This window comes from Zeus faber (genome assembly GCF_960531495.2).
Source record: "Zeus faber genome assembly, chromosome: 1".
Lineage (NCBI taxonomy): Eukaryota > Metazoa > Chordata > Actinopteri > Zeiformes > Zeidae > Zeus > Zeus faber.
In genome coordinates, this window is record NC_137193.1 from 59,146,681 (window position 1) to 59,163,271 (window position 16,591).

The window sequence follows — 16,591 nt, forward strand, 5'->3', positions numbered from 1 at the left end:
GATAAATAAAGACTGTTTCTTCTTCTTTCTTCTTCTCCTTCTTTCCAATTTGTCACAGAAACAATGTCTGTTTTATTTTAGTAAAAAATATAATTATTCTTTAAAGTAAAATGTTTATCTTAATTTGTCATAAAAAAAAAAAATTATCATTGTGGATCTTTGGGACATATCGTTCAAATTTTTCTTTTTCTTTTTTTGGATTTGAACACATCCAAGAACTATCCTTCAATTGATGTATTATGTCATAGTTCCACTGTCTTCCTCCTTGAAACACAAGAGTAACCTTGCTGCTGGTGTTTTGGTTTGTCATCATTCTAACCACCACTGGAGAGTGTCATATGGGTGTTTTCGTGGAGTCTCACCTGCAGTGGACCACCAGGGGCACGCTGTTCCCAGGACCGTTGTTGGCGTAGCCACCGCTCTGCTTGATGCTCCGGATCATCTCCATCAGATCCTGACTCTTCTCTGGCAGCGCCTCATTCGCCCACTTCAGGAAGTGGAACTGTTTCACCTGTCTACCCTCTTTTCGCTGCGGGTTAAAAGCGATGGGTGGAAAGATGTGCAGTGATTCATTTTCAAACTCAGGGGCAAGTGACAACCTAAAACCTGAGGCCCAAATGCACCCTTATATGACCGAAGTCAGTATAAGTCGGCAATATTTTGGTACCTTGGCGTGACGTATCTGCATGGTGCGGGTGAGGAACGCCGGGGAGGTTTTCGTGTTTGTCACTTCCACCTCGATGTCCCCAAAATTTTTCTTATCTTTATCCCAGTACACAGAACATGACTGCTGTGGAAAAATGATATGGTTAAGAACAAAGGTATGGAAATAGAGATTTTTTTTTTGTCAATAACAAGGACAAAACATCCTTTTTGTACCCAGATCTAGAAAAAAATGACCATTTGTATGGTTTTGCTCATAGCCAATCACCGCAAGTGTTTTTGGATTTAATGCGACGTGTGATTGGCCCATTACTGCAGCAGCAGCTACAACAGCCTGTTAAAGGATAGGTTCACAATATTTCAAGTGTGTCCTAAAACAACAGAAGACATCAGTCTTCATAAATATTTCAATAATTTGAACACTTTTAAAATGTATTCAGGTAAAATCATTTGGATGGGGAGGAGTGGTGACATTTTACACAACTGAATGCTCCTATTCACATGATGGGTATTGTAGAGAAAAAAAGGTTTAGAATGGAGTACTCTATTGGTATCACTATCACTTTAAGGTACTGGTATTGGTACTGGTATTGTCATTTTTAAAACAATACCCAGCCCTGGTAAAGAAAATCTACTGCAGGGGACACAACCTTGGACTGTGCCAAACAATTTTGTTTCAACATAACAAACACACTGGAGCATTTGTTTTGGGGTCTGTAAAGTCTGCAAAAGCCAAATCCCATTTAAATTTCTGGAGAGACCACAGAATCGCAGTTCAATGATGCTACCCATCCAATTTGACATAGGAATACCTAAGAATGGAATAGTTGCCAATGTGCTCCAGCTGAAGCACCGACCGTGTGTTAGGACCTTCAGTGCATCATCTATCTCTATATCTTTTTTTCTAAGGCGAATAATTTGCCGAAAAAGAACTGTTTTTATCACGTGGTTATTACATGTTTATGAGACGTTATTACAGTTGCTATTACAGTAAATCGACACCCTCCTTAACTCACCGCGTCACCTTCGTTGCCGTCAGAGAGCATCACGATATGCTTCGCTTTTTTCTGGTAGACCATGAGCCAGAAATCAGCCGTGGTGTTGGGCAGCGGCGCCTGGGCTGCGATGAGGCTTCGAGGGGACCAGAAGCCCTGCACGGCCAGAGAACACAGGTATCGTTGTGCACGGTCAACGTAAATATGTTTTATGAGCATTATCGTCTACATCTCGTGGAATGGGAAGGGGGAATGCATTTATGTGAAATGAGGCAGTACGTCCACCACAAACATAGTGGTGGTGGTGGTGGTGGTGGTGGTGGGGGGGGTCATCTGGAAGTACACAGTCAGGGTAGCAGCGTACCTCGATGTGGGAAGCATTGATGTATTTGGTGGAATCCTCGTCCTCGTCAGATGAGTCGTCTTCCTCGTCTTCCTCGTCCTCCTCATCGCCAACCTGCTCGCTGTCGTGGCTGCTCTCGTCACTCAACTTCACCAGCACTCGGTTGTAGTCAACTTGAGGGGGCGCGTTCAATACGTTAATGCATCGAATAACAAACACTATTTGTTCATGTCTGGTGCTGGCTGAGTTCACGAGTGTTACCAGTTTATTCATGTTTAAGAAGGCAGGTTTCCAACAGGAATATATAAAATGGAGAATCTTGACCTCTGTCTCTGGCAAACAATGTTAAGGAACCGTGAATGTTTTGCTTCTATTTTTCCCCTTTTTCTTCCGTCCTTCACTTTATTGGGCTTGAGCAATGCCACTTGTTCATTATTCTTAAACCAGTTGAACACATTTTCATTCAGCCATCTCAGTCCAGTCGCCAATTGGAAATTATTATGAGCGCCTAAATAATATAGAAAACAATACAACTGTCCGAGTTGAAGCTCACATGGGATGACTGACGAGAAGCGATTCTTCTTCTTGTTCTCTTCATAAATTCCTGTCTTGAACGTCCTCCAGTTTGTAAAGTTGGGCAGCCGCTGTGTTGGGAGGAAGATGAGGAAAAAAATAAACAAAAACCTCCATCACATTGTGCACTCATCTCCTGAAATTAGAATGACAGATTATCGATTTGTTTGTCATTGACGAGAAAGCTGATTTTTTGCGAATGGAAGCAAGGCTAGCGATGGAGCAATATCCAACCTGGAACTCATCCTCCAGGAGGGTAGGCTCGTTGCCAACGCTCCTCTCTGTGAGCGTGCTCAGCGTGAGGTGGAACTCAGACATGAGAATCTCCGTCTCCCCAAACTGGTTGTGCTCCAACAGGGCCTGGTGGATCAGGATGTACTGGGTCTGCATCAGAACCCAGCCGCACATTAGATGTACTGTATGCAACCGAAGGACGAGCAGAGGAGCACACACATATCAAGTAACACGCGTATCTAGAGGGACATGGTACCTCGACTTGCACCATGAGGCACCTCTGCTTGCGGAGCTTCACTACGTAGCCGTAGATGTCCATGCAGCCGTCCGACTCCAGACCCTCTATCATGGCATCAATGCCGATGTAGGTTCCCGTCCTGCCCACTCCGGCACTGCGAATACAGTTGCACATGCATCTAACCTGGTGTCGAAAAATATACCCCTCCAACGTCCTTAGAAGCTGTGGATCTCCTTATTTTGGTCCTACGACCGGACGTGGAGGGAGAAGAGGTGTTGGGGGGATAGTTTGCCGCTACCGACATGGATTGTCCGTCTGGTACGGTGGGGATTGATGCACACTACTGCAAAGTATTCCTTTGTTTATGGAGAGAAGAAAAGATGAAGCCGTTGGAAAATGAAAACAAAATAGTTTCCTCCTCCAAAGTCGCCTTGGCTCCAAAGAATCTTGAGACTTCTGGTTTCGTGAAAAGTCACATCTGTTGTGCAACTGAAACGACAGGAAGTGCTGGCACAGACAATGCAGCCTAAGTTCGCCCTTCGAGATGTCCCCGCGGTGTCTGAGGTACCTGCAGTGGACGACGATGGGGCCGCTGAACAAGTTGTTGAAGGCGTTGACGCGCCTCCGCAGCTTGAGGAGGAGCTGCGGCTCCCCGGGTACGCCGTGGTCGGGCCAGCTGAGGAACTGGATGTGAGTCACCTCCCTCTCCAAGTTCTTCTCGCTCTTCTGAAGGACGCCGGCGCACGAGGGAAAGCACACCATGGACAGGAGGTACAGTAGGTAAATAACTGCCAAGGGTTCATGTTTAGTAGGAAACATCACAGTGGAAGCAGGTTCACAACTTGTGGGGGAACTTAAGGTGCAGGGTTAGGAAGTTAAGTTAAGTTAAGTTAAGTTAAGTTAAAATAGGACAGTTACAAGTCGGAGATAATGTGCAGCTGGTCAGTTATCATCGCAAAACAACCAGGCACTCGTATCACTCTGCAGGGGGTTATTTTTTGATAATGACTGGCTAACAGCACATTATTCTGCGTATTACACGGCTATCTAAATAAATGAATACAATGACATGGAATACTGATTTAAAATTATTTCTATAACTAGCATGCCAGGTTGAAGAGCTTTAAGAGCCTGGTTTAAGAGTCCACAAGAATGTAACACTGCAACATGATGAACTATTCTCATATATAAAAATTTTTTTAAATTTAAGTCAAACCGCTTTACTGTTGTCAATGTTAAATTGGACATTTACATGAATGTTGAATTGATTCATGCTGAATGGGACCTTGGGGACTTTGATATCGGTGACCGCGTTCAGCTCTTGAAGCTTTACATTGTAGCTTCTATGTAGCGTCACGAGATGGCGCCGCTTGCTAGCGTTAGCATTAGCATGTGGGCGGAGTGAGGGACGAGAAACCAGGCAAAGAAGTGGTTGCCAATGACAATGGTCATTATTAACAGATCGGCGGCCATTATTCAGTAAAAAACGACTGCTGATCACCGGTGTTGACCAATTAGAACAGAGTATTCCTCAGAGCCGTGGAATAAACACTGATAAGAGTATGAACAGTATGTTAGCCTCACGTTGGTTAGAGTAAGATGGCGGATGATGTAATCTGGACACTTGTCCTCTCTCTTCAGCTGCACTACGAACTCCTCCAAGATCTCCGCCTCTTGCTCTTGGGACGGCCAGTACTGTGCACACTTCACCTGCATGACAACACACACACAGACACACACACACACACAGACACACACACACACACACACACACACACAAACACACACACACACACACACACACACACACACACACACACACACACACACCCACACACACACACACTCACAGACACACACATTCACAAACACTCACAGACACACACACCCACACACACACACACACACACCCACACACACACACAGACACACACACACACACACACACAAACACACACACACACACACACACACACACACACATTCACACACACTCACAGACACACACACCCACACACAGACACACACACACACACACACACACACACACACACACACACACACACACACACACACACACACACTCACAGACACACACATTCACACACACTCACAGACACACACACCCACACACACACACACACACCCACACACACACACACACACACACACACACACACACACACACACACACACACACACACATACAGACAGACAGACACACGCACGCACACACGCATGTAGGCCCAGTCCATCAGTCAACACAGACGTGTCGCTGTCAGTCTGAAGCTGAATCATGAATCCGCATCAATGGAACATCAGTCTGCTGTTCTCACCTTGTTGCCCTCTTCACAGCGCGTCACCATGACGATGATGGAGGACTTCTGCTCCCAGATCATCCTCCAGAAGTCACACACAGTCTCCTCCTTTGGTCCTACGACACAAAATACACCGATGTACGCAAACATAAATGTACACCTCCTTCCCTCCAAAACACACACACTCACTGTCAAACAGAAAGTGAGTTGAGATGTCCTGTGTGTTTGTGTGTGTATGAAATATTATATTCCCTTACCTTGGGCTGCAATGTACTTATTGGATTCCTTAAATCCCTGCCGTAAAAAAAAACATTTGTTCTTAAAAAAAAATAAAAAATGTGCATATTTATTTGCGTGTACCATAATAATAATAATAATAATAATAATTATTATTATTATTATTATTATTATTATTATTATTATTATTATCATCAGGAATTTAAATTATATGTTAATTTTATATTTTATTTTAATTTATTTTGTTTCATATTTTAATATTATTTTAAATTATATTTAGCATAGTAGACAATAGTACTAGTTGTATTAACAGAATCCGGTTTCCTCACATCGATGAAGCTGGCGTTGATGTAGTCACATCTTGCCTGTCCGTTCCCTGTGGTCAGCTGGACACGGTTATAGTCATCTGGAATTTTAAAAAAAGAAGAAAATGTGACCTTTATATATCCAAAGAAGGATGTTAACCTCACACTAACTTTCAGACAATGCTACTGTATGAGGTGTCCTGATGTCACTTGGGCCCCAAGCAGGGTAAACGGGGAAGACGTCAACGCACAAGGTAGGATGTCCACATAACGGTTCTTGGGGATGTTGTCGACCTTCTTGGCGTCTTTCATCGTGTTCCTGGAGAAAATTCTTGGGATGCTCTAAAACAACAAAAACAAAGGACAAACACTGTCGGTGGCATCTGGGTGCATTAGAAACCAATAGATGTCGGTTTCACGTTGGAAATCGTGCAACCTTTTTTTGTCAGGGACCTCTCAGAGAAAACCCGGCGCAGCATACGTGGAGATGTGACAAAAGGGGGAGGAATTCACCTGAAACTCGTCCAGGAAGAGCCTTCCGTCGTCAGCAATCTTCCTCTTGTAGGTTTCAAGGAGAACATCTGCTGCAATGGGCGCAACAGTCAGCAGGGTCCGCTCCTCGTCTGCCCAAAGGGGAAAATATTTACACTTACGCGGAATAATAAGCATCAGATTTTGCTTTATATTGTTTTTTTAAATTGTAAACAACCATAATAATAATAATAATAATAATAATAATAATAATAATAATATGTCAGTCCATTACTTCATTTACAAAACTTTTTACAATCAAAAATGTACAAAAACAAAAACAGAGAAATCTAGTGTCTACTTACTCGAGGCTGGTATAAGTGCTATATTCTCATCCCGGCTGTTGAGAGAAAATTTGATTAGGTAGAGTCTTTATTACTTGAATGAGTAAACTATACAACCTGATAAGTTCATTGAACAATTAAAGTCCAATGAGCTTTGTCGGCACAAAATACTTCACACACATAGTAATGCTGCCCGATTCAGTACTACATAGTATGCAGCATAAGAGACACAAAAGACAAGGGAAAGCGAAGTAGAAGACATAAAGATCGATCCTCACTGGGACTTCCTCCGCTGCAGTATGTAGATCTTGTAAAGGACGACGACCAGGGCCAGAAACGTGAGGAGGATGAGTAAGACTAGGAAGCCAATGACAATTCGAGAATTGACTGGGGAGAAAAAGAAACAAGTGGTCAGCATTGGTTGTAAAACCACTTCGACAAAAACTACAAGGAAAAAAAAAAGGTGCAAAGTGTACATACATGGGGTTTGAAATTGTTGGCTGACGGGTCTACTCGTAAATGGCCCATTGGAAACAACCACCTGCAAGTGCAAGTGCATCCGTTCAGAACTGAGACCCAAACTGAAATTGCTCGACTCGAAACGCACATAGAAAAGAGTTGCCGCTTACCACCACATTGTAGCTTGTCAAGTATCTCAGCTGCTGGAATTGGAAGCTGCACGTTTTGCTGGTTACTTGTATTTTCTCGTAAGGGGACGACAGCCATGAGGTGAACAGTTTTTGGTTTTCCTGTCCATTCAAGGACTTTGGGCTTTTGCAGGTCACTGTGATTCTGTTCTCCGAAATAGCCACTGTCAGGTTGTTTATCTCAGAGGGAACTGGGAGACGGGACAAGAAAAGAAGAGAAACTGGGTGAGTTTCAGTCGGGTACAGGCCTTGATGTTTGCTGACATTGAGCTTAAAGAGCTGTTCTGTTGCTTTACTAATGTATTATTATACACATCACTGGGACTCAATACTGTCCTTGAGTATCCCCTGCTTCCACTTTACCTCAGTAAAAAATAACTTCAACCCCTGACATCACTATACTATATCCTCTTCTTCTTTATCTTTGGGCTGCTCCCGTTTGGGGTCGCCACAGCAGATCATCTGCCTCCAATACCTTCTGTTCTGCGCATCTTCCTCCCTTACACCAACCGCCTGCATGTCCTCCCTCACCACATCCATAAACCTCCTCTTTGGCCTTCCTCTTTTCCTCTGGCCTGGCAGCTCCATCCTCAGCATCCTTCTCCCAATGTAACACTCATCTCTCCTACACACGTGTCCAAACCATCTCAATCTCACCTCTCTCACTTTTTCACCAAAATGTCCAACCTGAGCTGTTCCTCTGATGTACTCATTCTTATTCCTGTCCATCCTTGTCACTCCCAAAGCATATTATACTACTGTATAATATAATATACGATTCATACTATATTATACTATATTATGCTTTTTATACTATACCATATTATACTATAATAGAATATACTATTTATACTATACTTTGCATTTTAAACTATACCATATTATGCTACTGTATAATATATATAATATACTATTTATACTATACCATACTATGCTTTTTATAGAATACCATATTATACTATAATATAATATACTATTTATACAATACTATACAACTATACCATATTATACAATAATATACGATTTATACAATACTATACTATGCTTTTTATACTGTACCATATTATACTATATATATATATACTATACAAGTATCTATACTCTGCTACACACAACTATACTAAGACATTACTGTACCATAATATATTAGATATTAGATAATATATATAATAGATACTGTAGTATACTATACTAACACTAGACTAATACCATATGTCCTATACTATACTATCACTATACTGCTACGGTACAGTGCAATACCACAGTAATACTATACTAACATGTATAGTGTATGGTCACCAGGAGTATGTTTTCAAGCACTTACCTCCAATGCTAGTCTTTAGTTGTGGTATTTGTAGAGTTTGTAAAGTGTTCCTCTTATACTTGAGTTGAATGTTGCAGAAATAATCAGTATATGGTGTCAAGCCATCAACAACACATGTTGGCACACCGGACTCTACAAAAAGTCAAATGGATTTTTATAGAAAAACGAATTTAAAAAAGCACCGTAGAAATGATTTCAGCAGTTTGAAAAAAAATGGAAACACCAATGATAACCAAAGATAACAAACCCAGAGAAGAACTTTGCTCTCTTTGTTTCATTGATTGACAGCCACATTCGTACGTGAGGTCCGGGAGGGTGGAGATATTTGGACACCTGACGCTGGTTGTATTCCATTTCAACTCCACCGAGTTATTGGTCACTTGATTCAAAACGCCGGACAAATTAGCACCTGTCGGACAACACGGCAGACGCCCGATCAGCCCAAACCTCATCCTTTCCCGCGCGTCGGGCTCCGGATCGTACAGCGACGCGAGCGAACTGTGAGCCCCCCGTCCCGACGAACAGCCCCTTACTGCAGTTAATGTAGATGTCTTTCATGATGTTCTTATGGATGGTGACATTTTTGTTGAGAATTTGACCCACACAGTTGTAGTGTGTGTAAGGCTCCAGCTCTTCCAAGGTTTTCCATGTGTCTGTCCCGGATTCTAAAGGAAAGAAAAAATAAAATAAATGTTCCTTTAAGAGAAAGAAAATCGATATCAATACCATTTTTTCCTCGTCGGCTATTGCTCTCACCATTACAAATGTACTTGATGAAAAGATTTTCACACTTTGTTTCATTTTCCCATGTAATTTCTGCCGGAAGTCCATCCGGGCCGCTCAGTTTGATTTCATTTGGGTCGAGGAAATCTGCAGAGAACATAGAAGCCTTTTCATTCGACTCCTTTCACCGTGGGTATTGGACATATAAAACCACATCTACTGCACGTACCTAATTGGACGCTTTTGGTGAGACTGAATGAGGGGTTTGAACTATTTCCGGAGCTGAAGGTCGTCGTCAAATTTGAACAGATGTCACTGTTCTTGGGCTTGACACAGAAAACATTCTTGTAGGTGTCATATTTGCACGGCAGGTTGGCGGGAGTGTCATTTTTTACGGACAGCGCGTTGCTGATGTCCCAGTTCGTCCAGTAACAAATATATTTAGAGGCGCAGTTGGATGCGTTAATGTCGTTTTCACCTGAAATACAAGGGTCAGTGACATGGCGGTATTTTATTAATTTTTTTGTGTTCCAATCGATTATCATTCAAACAAAGAAGACATTATGACACATGTGAAATGTAAATAATGTGTAGAGTAGTACGTTTTGTGGCTTAAAGGTCAAAAAAATGTTGGGTTTTTATAGGCAGTGAGGAGGCCTGTGAGGCTTTATTTACGGTTCAATTTACTGACTTTTTTTAAGAAGTGAACAAATGATGTAAAACATATAAATGCATGTTTCTCAATATTTCTTTTTACTCCCCTTTAAAAAAATGTTTTTGTCATTTACCCATAAACAGTGCTTTTGAAGACATTTCATTTTTTTTTTTAGATATACTTGTCCAAATTCAGGACTAAAGTAAGTAGAAGTGGTAAAGTTACATTTGTTTCACTTACTCAGTTCATTTGTCCACAGGGCTTTCTTTCCACTCTGCTCCGGGGCGCACGGTGAGGCCGATTCAGTCCCATTCATCAATTCCACATTATGGTTATACAGAGTGAAGGGCTTTAAGAATTCAATTGTATGCGAAACATTCGCAGCGTACAAAAATGTTTTTTTTTCTCTACCGCTGGTTTCGAGTAGGCTTACGACGTATTGACTGTCTGGAGTTGGTGGTGTAGTAATAGTGAAGTTGATCCTAAAGCCAAAACGTATTGGTTCAATAGAGTATTTACCTGTAAAAAAATGCACAACATTTAGTTAAATTTCACATAAAATTATGTTTTCATAAAACGTGAAATTCAATGTAAATTCACCTGCTGTTTGTTTTACCCAATTGGACCTTAACCCTTCTATCTACATTTCAAACATCCATTGGAAAGACAGAGACTAACCACATTAAAAAGTAAACATGTAACGAGATGAAATAACTATTTAATATTGAGTATCAAACTTACACAGAGCAGTCGAAGGGTCTGGGAAAAAGAAACACACAGATTAGAACACAATGCCGAGAAAGAAGCATTTCATCACAACTATATTATTCTTTTTGCAATTTCTTCTGTTCTCATTGGCCCCCAATACAAATGAGATCCCCAGCCACAGCACCTTCAGTTAGTGACGAAAGGTTCAACTCTTTTTTCAGATTCGGGTTCTTGACAAGTCACCCAGTGAAAAACAAATAATGTTCATATAATGGATTCATATTGCGTTTCAAGTTCGATTCAGTCGGTCAATTGTCAAACCCTGGAGCCGAATTGTATTTTGGTACGATTCTAAAGTGCGATCAGTCACATTCAATACAAATTACTGGGCGTGGCCAATCCAGTTGTGCAAATCCTAACCTGTGGTGTTCGCAGGTACCGGGGATTGGGTAGTGAACGCTACGCTCTCGTTGCGAGTGGTCATGTTGCCTGAGGGTGAGGGCTGGTTTTTAGCCGTGCTTGGAGGTAAGGTGGAGGAGGGCGTGCTCGCCGAAGCACTCGTGTGTGGATCTGTGTTTGAAGTGCGTGGAGAGTCAGCGATGCCCACGGTCGAGGCAACTGCAGGGGCTGCAAAGGACGGATGAGGTGAGAGGCACGAGGGTGAGGGATCCGTTTTAAACAAGAATTAGCGCCGGTCAAAAAGGAAAGAGAAGACACATGAAATTGAACTCCAACGGTGAGAGTTTGACTAACGTTACCAGTCTGGGTGGTTACTGAGTTTGTGGTCTGGGGTGAGGAGGTCGGTGTGTGTGTTGACTGGTTGCGTGGAGGTAAGATGGGCAGTGCGGTGCGTGGAGGTGAGACGGGCAGAGCAGTGCGTGGAGGTGAGGTGGTCATCGCAGTGACGCCTGGAAACGAATGGCTGGATGTGACATCTGAGTTCCATTAGTACATTATTTAGGACATAGCATTATATTTAACATCATTTTTACGTAGCAGGCAATACGTCCCTACACAACAAATTCTGGTCTGGAATAAACTTCTGGGGTGCCAATTTGAGTGTGTGACCATCCAGTAAACCCTTCTTCATCTTATCCAGCACTTTATCCAATGGTTTGCTGTGAAATGCCTCTAATTTGTCGGTAGGAAAACCTCATGTTGCCTGTCTATGCTTTGCAGTTCCGTAAAGACAATATCTCTCCCCGGATTTTTTTATCTGTGAAGTTTGTACCTGGAGACTGTGAAGGTTGGATGGAAGAGTTGTTTATGGTCGTCACATTTGCTGGCCCTGTGGATACAGAAAAAAAACTCTGCATGACGCGTTGACGCTTCGAATCCGGGAGGGGGGAAGGTTTGGCTCGTGGGCAAAACCCTGCGGCGCCGGAGGATGCTTTTCACTGTTCAGCTCGAACAATATTTGGACTACCAACACAATTCAAAAGCAACATCACAATGTGATACAGACACACAGTGAGAGGGTAAAGAGGGATTTTGGTGTATTAATGTTGAATTTATTGAATATACTGTTGTTGTGTTGGCTGGTGAGTTAAGTGATGCATTTGGCTTTGAACCACACCGAACCAGTGCTTACCTGTGCCATTTGTGTCCAAACCTAGAAATAATGAGACAGAGAGAGAGCGAGAGAGAGAGAGAGAGAGAGAGACACAGAGAGAGAGAGAAATATTTTTATGTGAATTGTTTTATTATATTATTATTATATTATATATATCAATTATATATATATATATATATATATTTATTATTATTATTATATTTTTTTATGAATAATAATAAAGCACTATTAATAAAAATATATTATTAAATAATAATAGATTATAATTTACATTATTATTATTATTATAATTTTTATGAATCATTTTATAATTTTATGAATAATAATAAATCATTATTATTATTAATAATAATAATTATAATAATATATTAGTAAATAATAATACATTATAAATGTCATAGCTAAATTGATCAAAGCTGTTCAATATTCTATCGAAGCATAAGCCGTGTGCAGGTGAGAACGTGTCGGCAAGGCAGAGGCTGCAAGTGGAACCCGGTGCTGTGGCTTTGAGCATGAACACTGGCTCATTCAGAATCCTAAAATACTAACCAACGTTTCCTGTCTTCACCAAAATGTTGAACCTCCAAACTCTCCAAGCTTACCACATGTGCTCATTATTTGAGTCTGGCCATTTTAGAACAAAAAGAACAACAAAAAAAACAAGCACCGGTATAAATCATTTAATACCATTTATCATCATTTTTTAACCGATACCGAAAAACAATACAAAGTGGAAATAGAAGATTATGGCGACGAGGCTATGATTTATTTCAGCTATTTGACCCATGCTGATACATTTCCTTCCCCTTTCACACGTTATCCACCACCACTTAAGATATATAACACACCCGTGCCATTTGTTCAGTCCACAGGATGGAGATACAAGGTGAGATGAGATGGCTGATCGGAGAGACTCAGGATGTGGTTGAGCTCAGCCCGCTCTGCATAAAAGGAGATGCATGCTCTTTGCAATGACATTTCACTCCTTCCTGAAACCTACGGATGTGTTTCTCTGGTCCCACGTCAGAGAAATGTGCCCCCTGAATAATATAAGAGAAGAAGAATCTTTATTCATCCTTATTCATTTATTCATCTTTATTCATATATCCCCGATTGGTCGTATCTCACAGCTAGATAGACTTCCATACAGTTCTGGAGTCCCGCCACAAATCTTGGTGCCAGATTATCGCCTATTAAAAGCGAGTGGCCATGGCAACCAGGCATCACCCCCAGCACAGATTGCCAGCAGGTGGAAGGTGTTTTGCTTATACGGTAAAATGGCGGACTAGTTTTCAAACAGCGGCAGCGTCGTTCTCTTGATGCCTGCTCTGAGAAGGGAATATGTAACGTTGACACTGTTGCCTAGAAAGACACAGGCCAGGTCAATTCCAGTAGTGTGACAATGGCGGGCAACCAGGTTTCCATTTCCATGGCCATTGTCAACCATCCCGTGCGGCCTGGTTGCCCGTTGGCAGCCCATTCTCATACACTAAAAAAAGAGTTGTGGTAAGAGTACACTGTGAGCTGAAATATGGATTTTCTTTATGTCGGATCATTATCACTTCATGATAAAATGGTTAAAATTTGGCAACTTGGCAACCACTTCTAAAAGTTGATGTCGGGCCCTGTGTGAAGACTCTTTTGGCGTGTATCCTCATTCTGGTAATCAGTTTGTTGGAGCACAACAGAGAGGGGAGAAGAGAAAGAAAGAAAAGCGTTAAACGTTGAGCTTGTCAACAGTGCAGGATAAAGGGCCGGAGTAATAAAAACACACGATATGTCACCGTTCCCCTCGGATCGCTGAGCCACTGTGTATTCTTTCCATCTCTTTCGCTGCTTATTTACATCGGCAGCGACCAATTCTCCGCGTACACTCGAGACTTCACTTCTATGTTTTAGACCTCGAGCTTCCTGTTTTTTCCATTTATTTATTTATTTATTTTTCCCATGAATCAAGATGCGTTCAGCTCTGCCAGGAAGCCGACTGCGAGCCCAGAATGGAACACGGAAGTGCTGAGCTGTTCAGACAACTCCGACGTGATGCAGCCAAAGCAGGCTGTGAAAGTAAGCGTGTGTGTGTGTGTGTGTGTGTGTGTGTGTGTGTGTGTGTGTGTGTGTGTGTGTGTGTGTGTGTGCGTGCGTTCGTTCGTGCATGTGTGCATGCATACGCGTGTGTGTGGAGTGGTACTCAACACTCACGGGCGGCACTGGAAAAAGTGCCGCACTGAATAATTTTCCAGATCCAGCATGAAATCTCCTTCAGTGGGTCAGGGCACGCATAGACGCAATGTTGTTTTCAACTAAATAATCGAAAACAATCAAAAGCAATGGCCACATCATTGGCAAAGTAAACATACATCTATCAAAGTAAAAATTCTGACATGAAATTTTTCTGATGATGGATTTTGCAATCATGACTCATGATCCATGAGAAAAACCTTGGCGACAAAAATAGCCGTCTTTTTTGACAACGAAAACGTGGAAGGAGTGATTGACAGGTGGCACAGGCCTGTGAGTGATGTACACAAACACACACACACACACACACACACACAGTCACGTATGGCCCTATAGTTCTTTGTTTCTGTTTCTCTTGTACAAACACACACACACACACACACACACACACACACACACACACACACACACACACATCTAGGTTGAAGTCGACGAGTCGCCTTACTTCTCTTGTAGGGACTAACTTCAAGTGACACACCCTGAAACCTTCTAATTTCGCCGACAGGCATTTAGCGCTCGTACCCCTCCTACTCCTCATTTTTTTTAATTTTATTTTTTTTAATAAATGAATATATATGTTGGTTTGTTTTAACCAAAGTAATAAAAAAAAAAAGACCATTTAAAGACAACTCTCTTCCTAAGAGCGAGCACATGTTCCGCCGCAGCGTCCGGTGGGTATTTCCACACGAACAAAGAGGCAAACTATTTTAATGAGCCATTGCCGTGGTATTAAACGGTGTCTCAAAAGCACCGTTCCTCAAAGAGTGACACAGAGAACTCAGAGGGATACCGCTCAGTAACACGAGACAGGCATTTTCATTGTGTTTTAAGTCAAGTCGTTTTTGCTCGTCGCTTTTTTTATTTTTGGTTTGCCTTTGGTATTTACATGTTAAATATTGTTTAAAATCAGGTTCCTCTATGAAAAAAAGACCCCTTCACCTCTTGCCACTAAACAAAAAATAAAAACAGTTCTCAATTTTTTACACGTTTGACTAAAATGAGGAATCTTATCACCTCTGGTCATTGATAATTGACGGAGATTCTGCGAAAAATGCTCAAGCTTCAAATAGCGCCAGCGGAAAGCATCACGGTTGTCTCGGGGTCCCGTCTCCTGCTACACTAAAAGACAGCTCCACTCCCCGTGCGGTCCCAGGCGTCTACTTACAGTTGCCGGTGCCGACCAGAAGAGCGCCGAGAAGCAGGATCCTCAGAGACCCCTGGAGACCCTCCATATCCAAAGCAGAAGTCCTGGTGGTGACCAAGTGGGAGACATTCACACACCAAACTCCCCCCCAAAAAACGCTCTTCCTCTTCTCACTGCCCACACAAACGACGGGGTGAAAGTCAGCCCTAAGAGGGATTTTAACTTTTATTTCTAAGTACGTACGTTTCTCTCTCCTGCCCCGGTCTTATCAGTGGACGCAGCTTGCTGAACTTGTTCCCCAAACCCAACTCCGCTGCTGGTGTCGGGCGCTGTGATGTCACAGCACAGAGCGCTCATTTACCTCACCTTGCTGAGGCAGGAAGCTGCGCTGCTGAGAACAGGAAGCCCTCGCTCACATCTCACATCTCTTTTCTCTCCCCGCCGACAATATGAAACTCAACTCAAGGATTCAAGGGCCTCGACGTCAGCAAGAGTGGACAAAGTTCCCTTCAAAGACGGTTTCAGAATATAGTGGGTCTAGGTCGTTGTCCAGTGCAGTCGTTCATTCTTGCTTGTGGTCTAGGGCTATTATGATTGCATTTTATTTTATTTCAAGGCTATTTTGAGATAGTTGAGGAAGGAAATCACAAGTTTGTGTGTGGGTAGTTTCATTCTCTTCAAACTTGCATTTTATACATACAATGAGAGATGATCCAAAGTGAAACCATGCAGTCTTCGCCTCGCCTCTCAACCCACCTTCCTCTTCATTCTTTTTGGTCTCAGCCCAGCGACGGAGCAAAAAGCGACATTTGATATACATATTCACCTCGTCTTTCCAAGTTATTATGACGAGGTTTG

General features: G+C 42.2%; 1 protein-coding gene across 2 annotated transcripts in view; it reads right to left on the minus strand.

Annotated features, from left to right (window-relative positions):
- The window catches only part of ptprc (protein tyrosine phosphatase receptor type C), a 32,573-nt gene extending 16,547 nt beyond the window's left edge, over positions 1–16,026 (minus strand). Inside the window, exons 1-29 of one of the 2 annotated variants that reach the window (XM_080014315.1) lie at positions 15,977–16,026; positions 15,755–15,837; positions 12,370–12,390; positions 12,010–12,066; positions 10,812–10,829; positions 10,311–10,589; positions 9,645–9,893; positions 9,449–9,562; positions 9,226–9,357; positions 8,940–9,101; positions 8,693–8,824; positions 7,351–7,559; positions 7,202–7,262; positions 7,000–7,108; positions 6,743–6,777; positions 6,420–6,529; positions 6,158–6,248; positions 5,931–6,007; positions 5,622–5,658; positions 5,383–5,480; positions 4,631–4,756; positions 3,615–3,772; positions 3,065–3,200; positions 2,809–2,958; positions 2,555–2,645; positions 2,023–2,174; positions 1,680–1,814; positions 668–787; positions 363–529 (exon numbers count right to left, since the gene is read on the minus strand). In XM_080014315.1, the coding sequence (XP_079870441.1) occupies positions 363–529; positions 668–787; positions 1,680–1,814; positions 2,023–2,174; positions 2,555–2,645; positions 2,809–2,958; positions 3,065–3,200; positions 3,615–3,772; positions 4,631–4,756; positions 5,383–5,480; positions 5,622–5,658; positions 5,931–6,007; positions 6,158–6,248; positions 6,420–6,529; positions 6,743–6,777; positions 7,000–7,108; positions 7,202–7,262; positions 7,351–7,559; positions 8,693–8,824; positions 8,940–9,101; positions 9,226–9,357; positions 9,449–9,562; positions 9,645–9,893; positions 10,311–10,589; positions 10,812–10,829; positions 12,010–12,066; positions 12,370–12,390; positions 15,755–15,821 (3,293 nt within the window). In that variant the 5' untranslated portion in view covers positions 15,822–15,837; positions 15,977–16,026. Of the gene's footprint in view, positions 1–362; positions 530–667; positions 791–1,679; positions 1,815–2,022; positions 2,175–2,554; positions 2,646–2,808; positions 2,959–3,064; positions 3,201–3,614; positions 3,773–4,630; positions 4,757–5,382; positions 5,481–5,621; positions 5,659–5,930; positions 6,008–6,157; positions 6,249–6,419; positions 6,530–6,742; positions 6,778–6,999; positions 7,109–7,201; positions 7,263–7,350; positions 7,560–8,692; positions 8,825–8,939; positions 9,102–9,225; positions 9,358–9,448; positions 9,563–9,644; positions 9,894–10,310; positions 10,590–10,811; positions 10,830–12,009; positions 12,067–12,369; positions 12,391–15,754; positions 15,838–15,976 lie in introns of both variants that reach the window. The other variant, XM_080014314.1, reaches the window with a different exon arrangement.
- Positions 16,027–16,591: the final 565 nt, after the last annotated feature.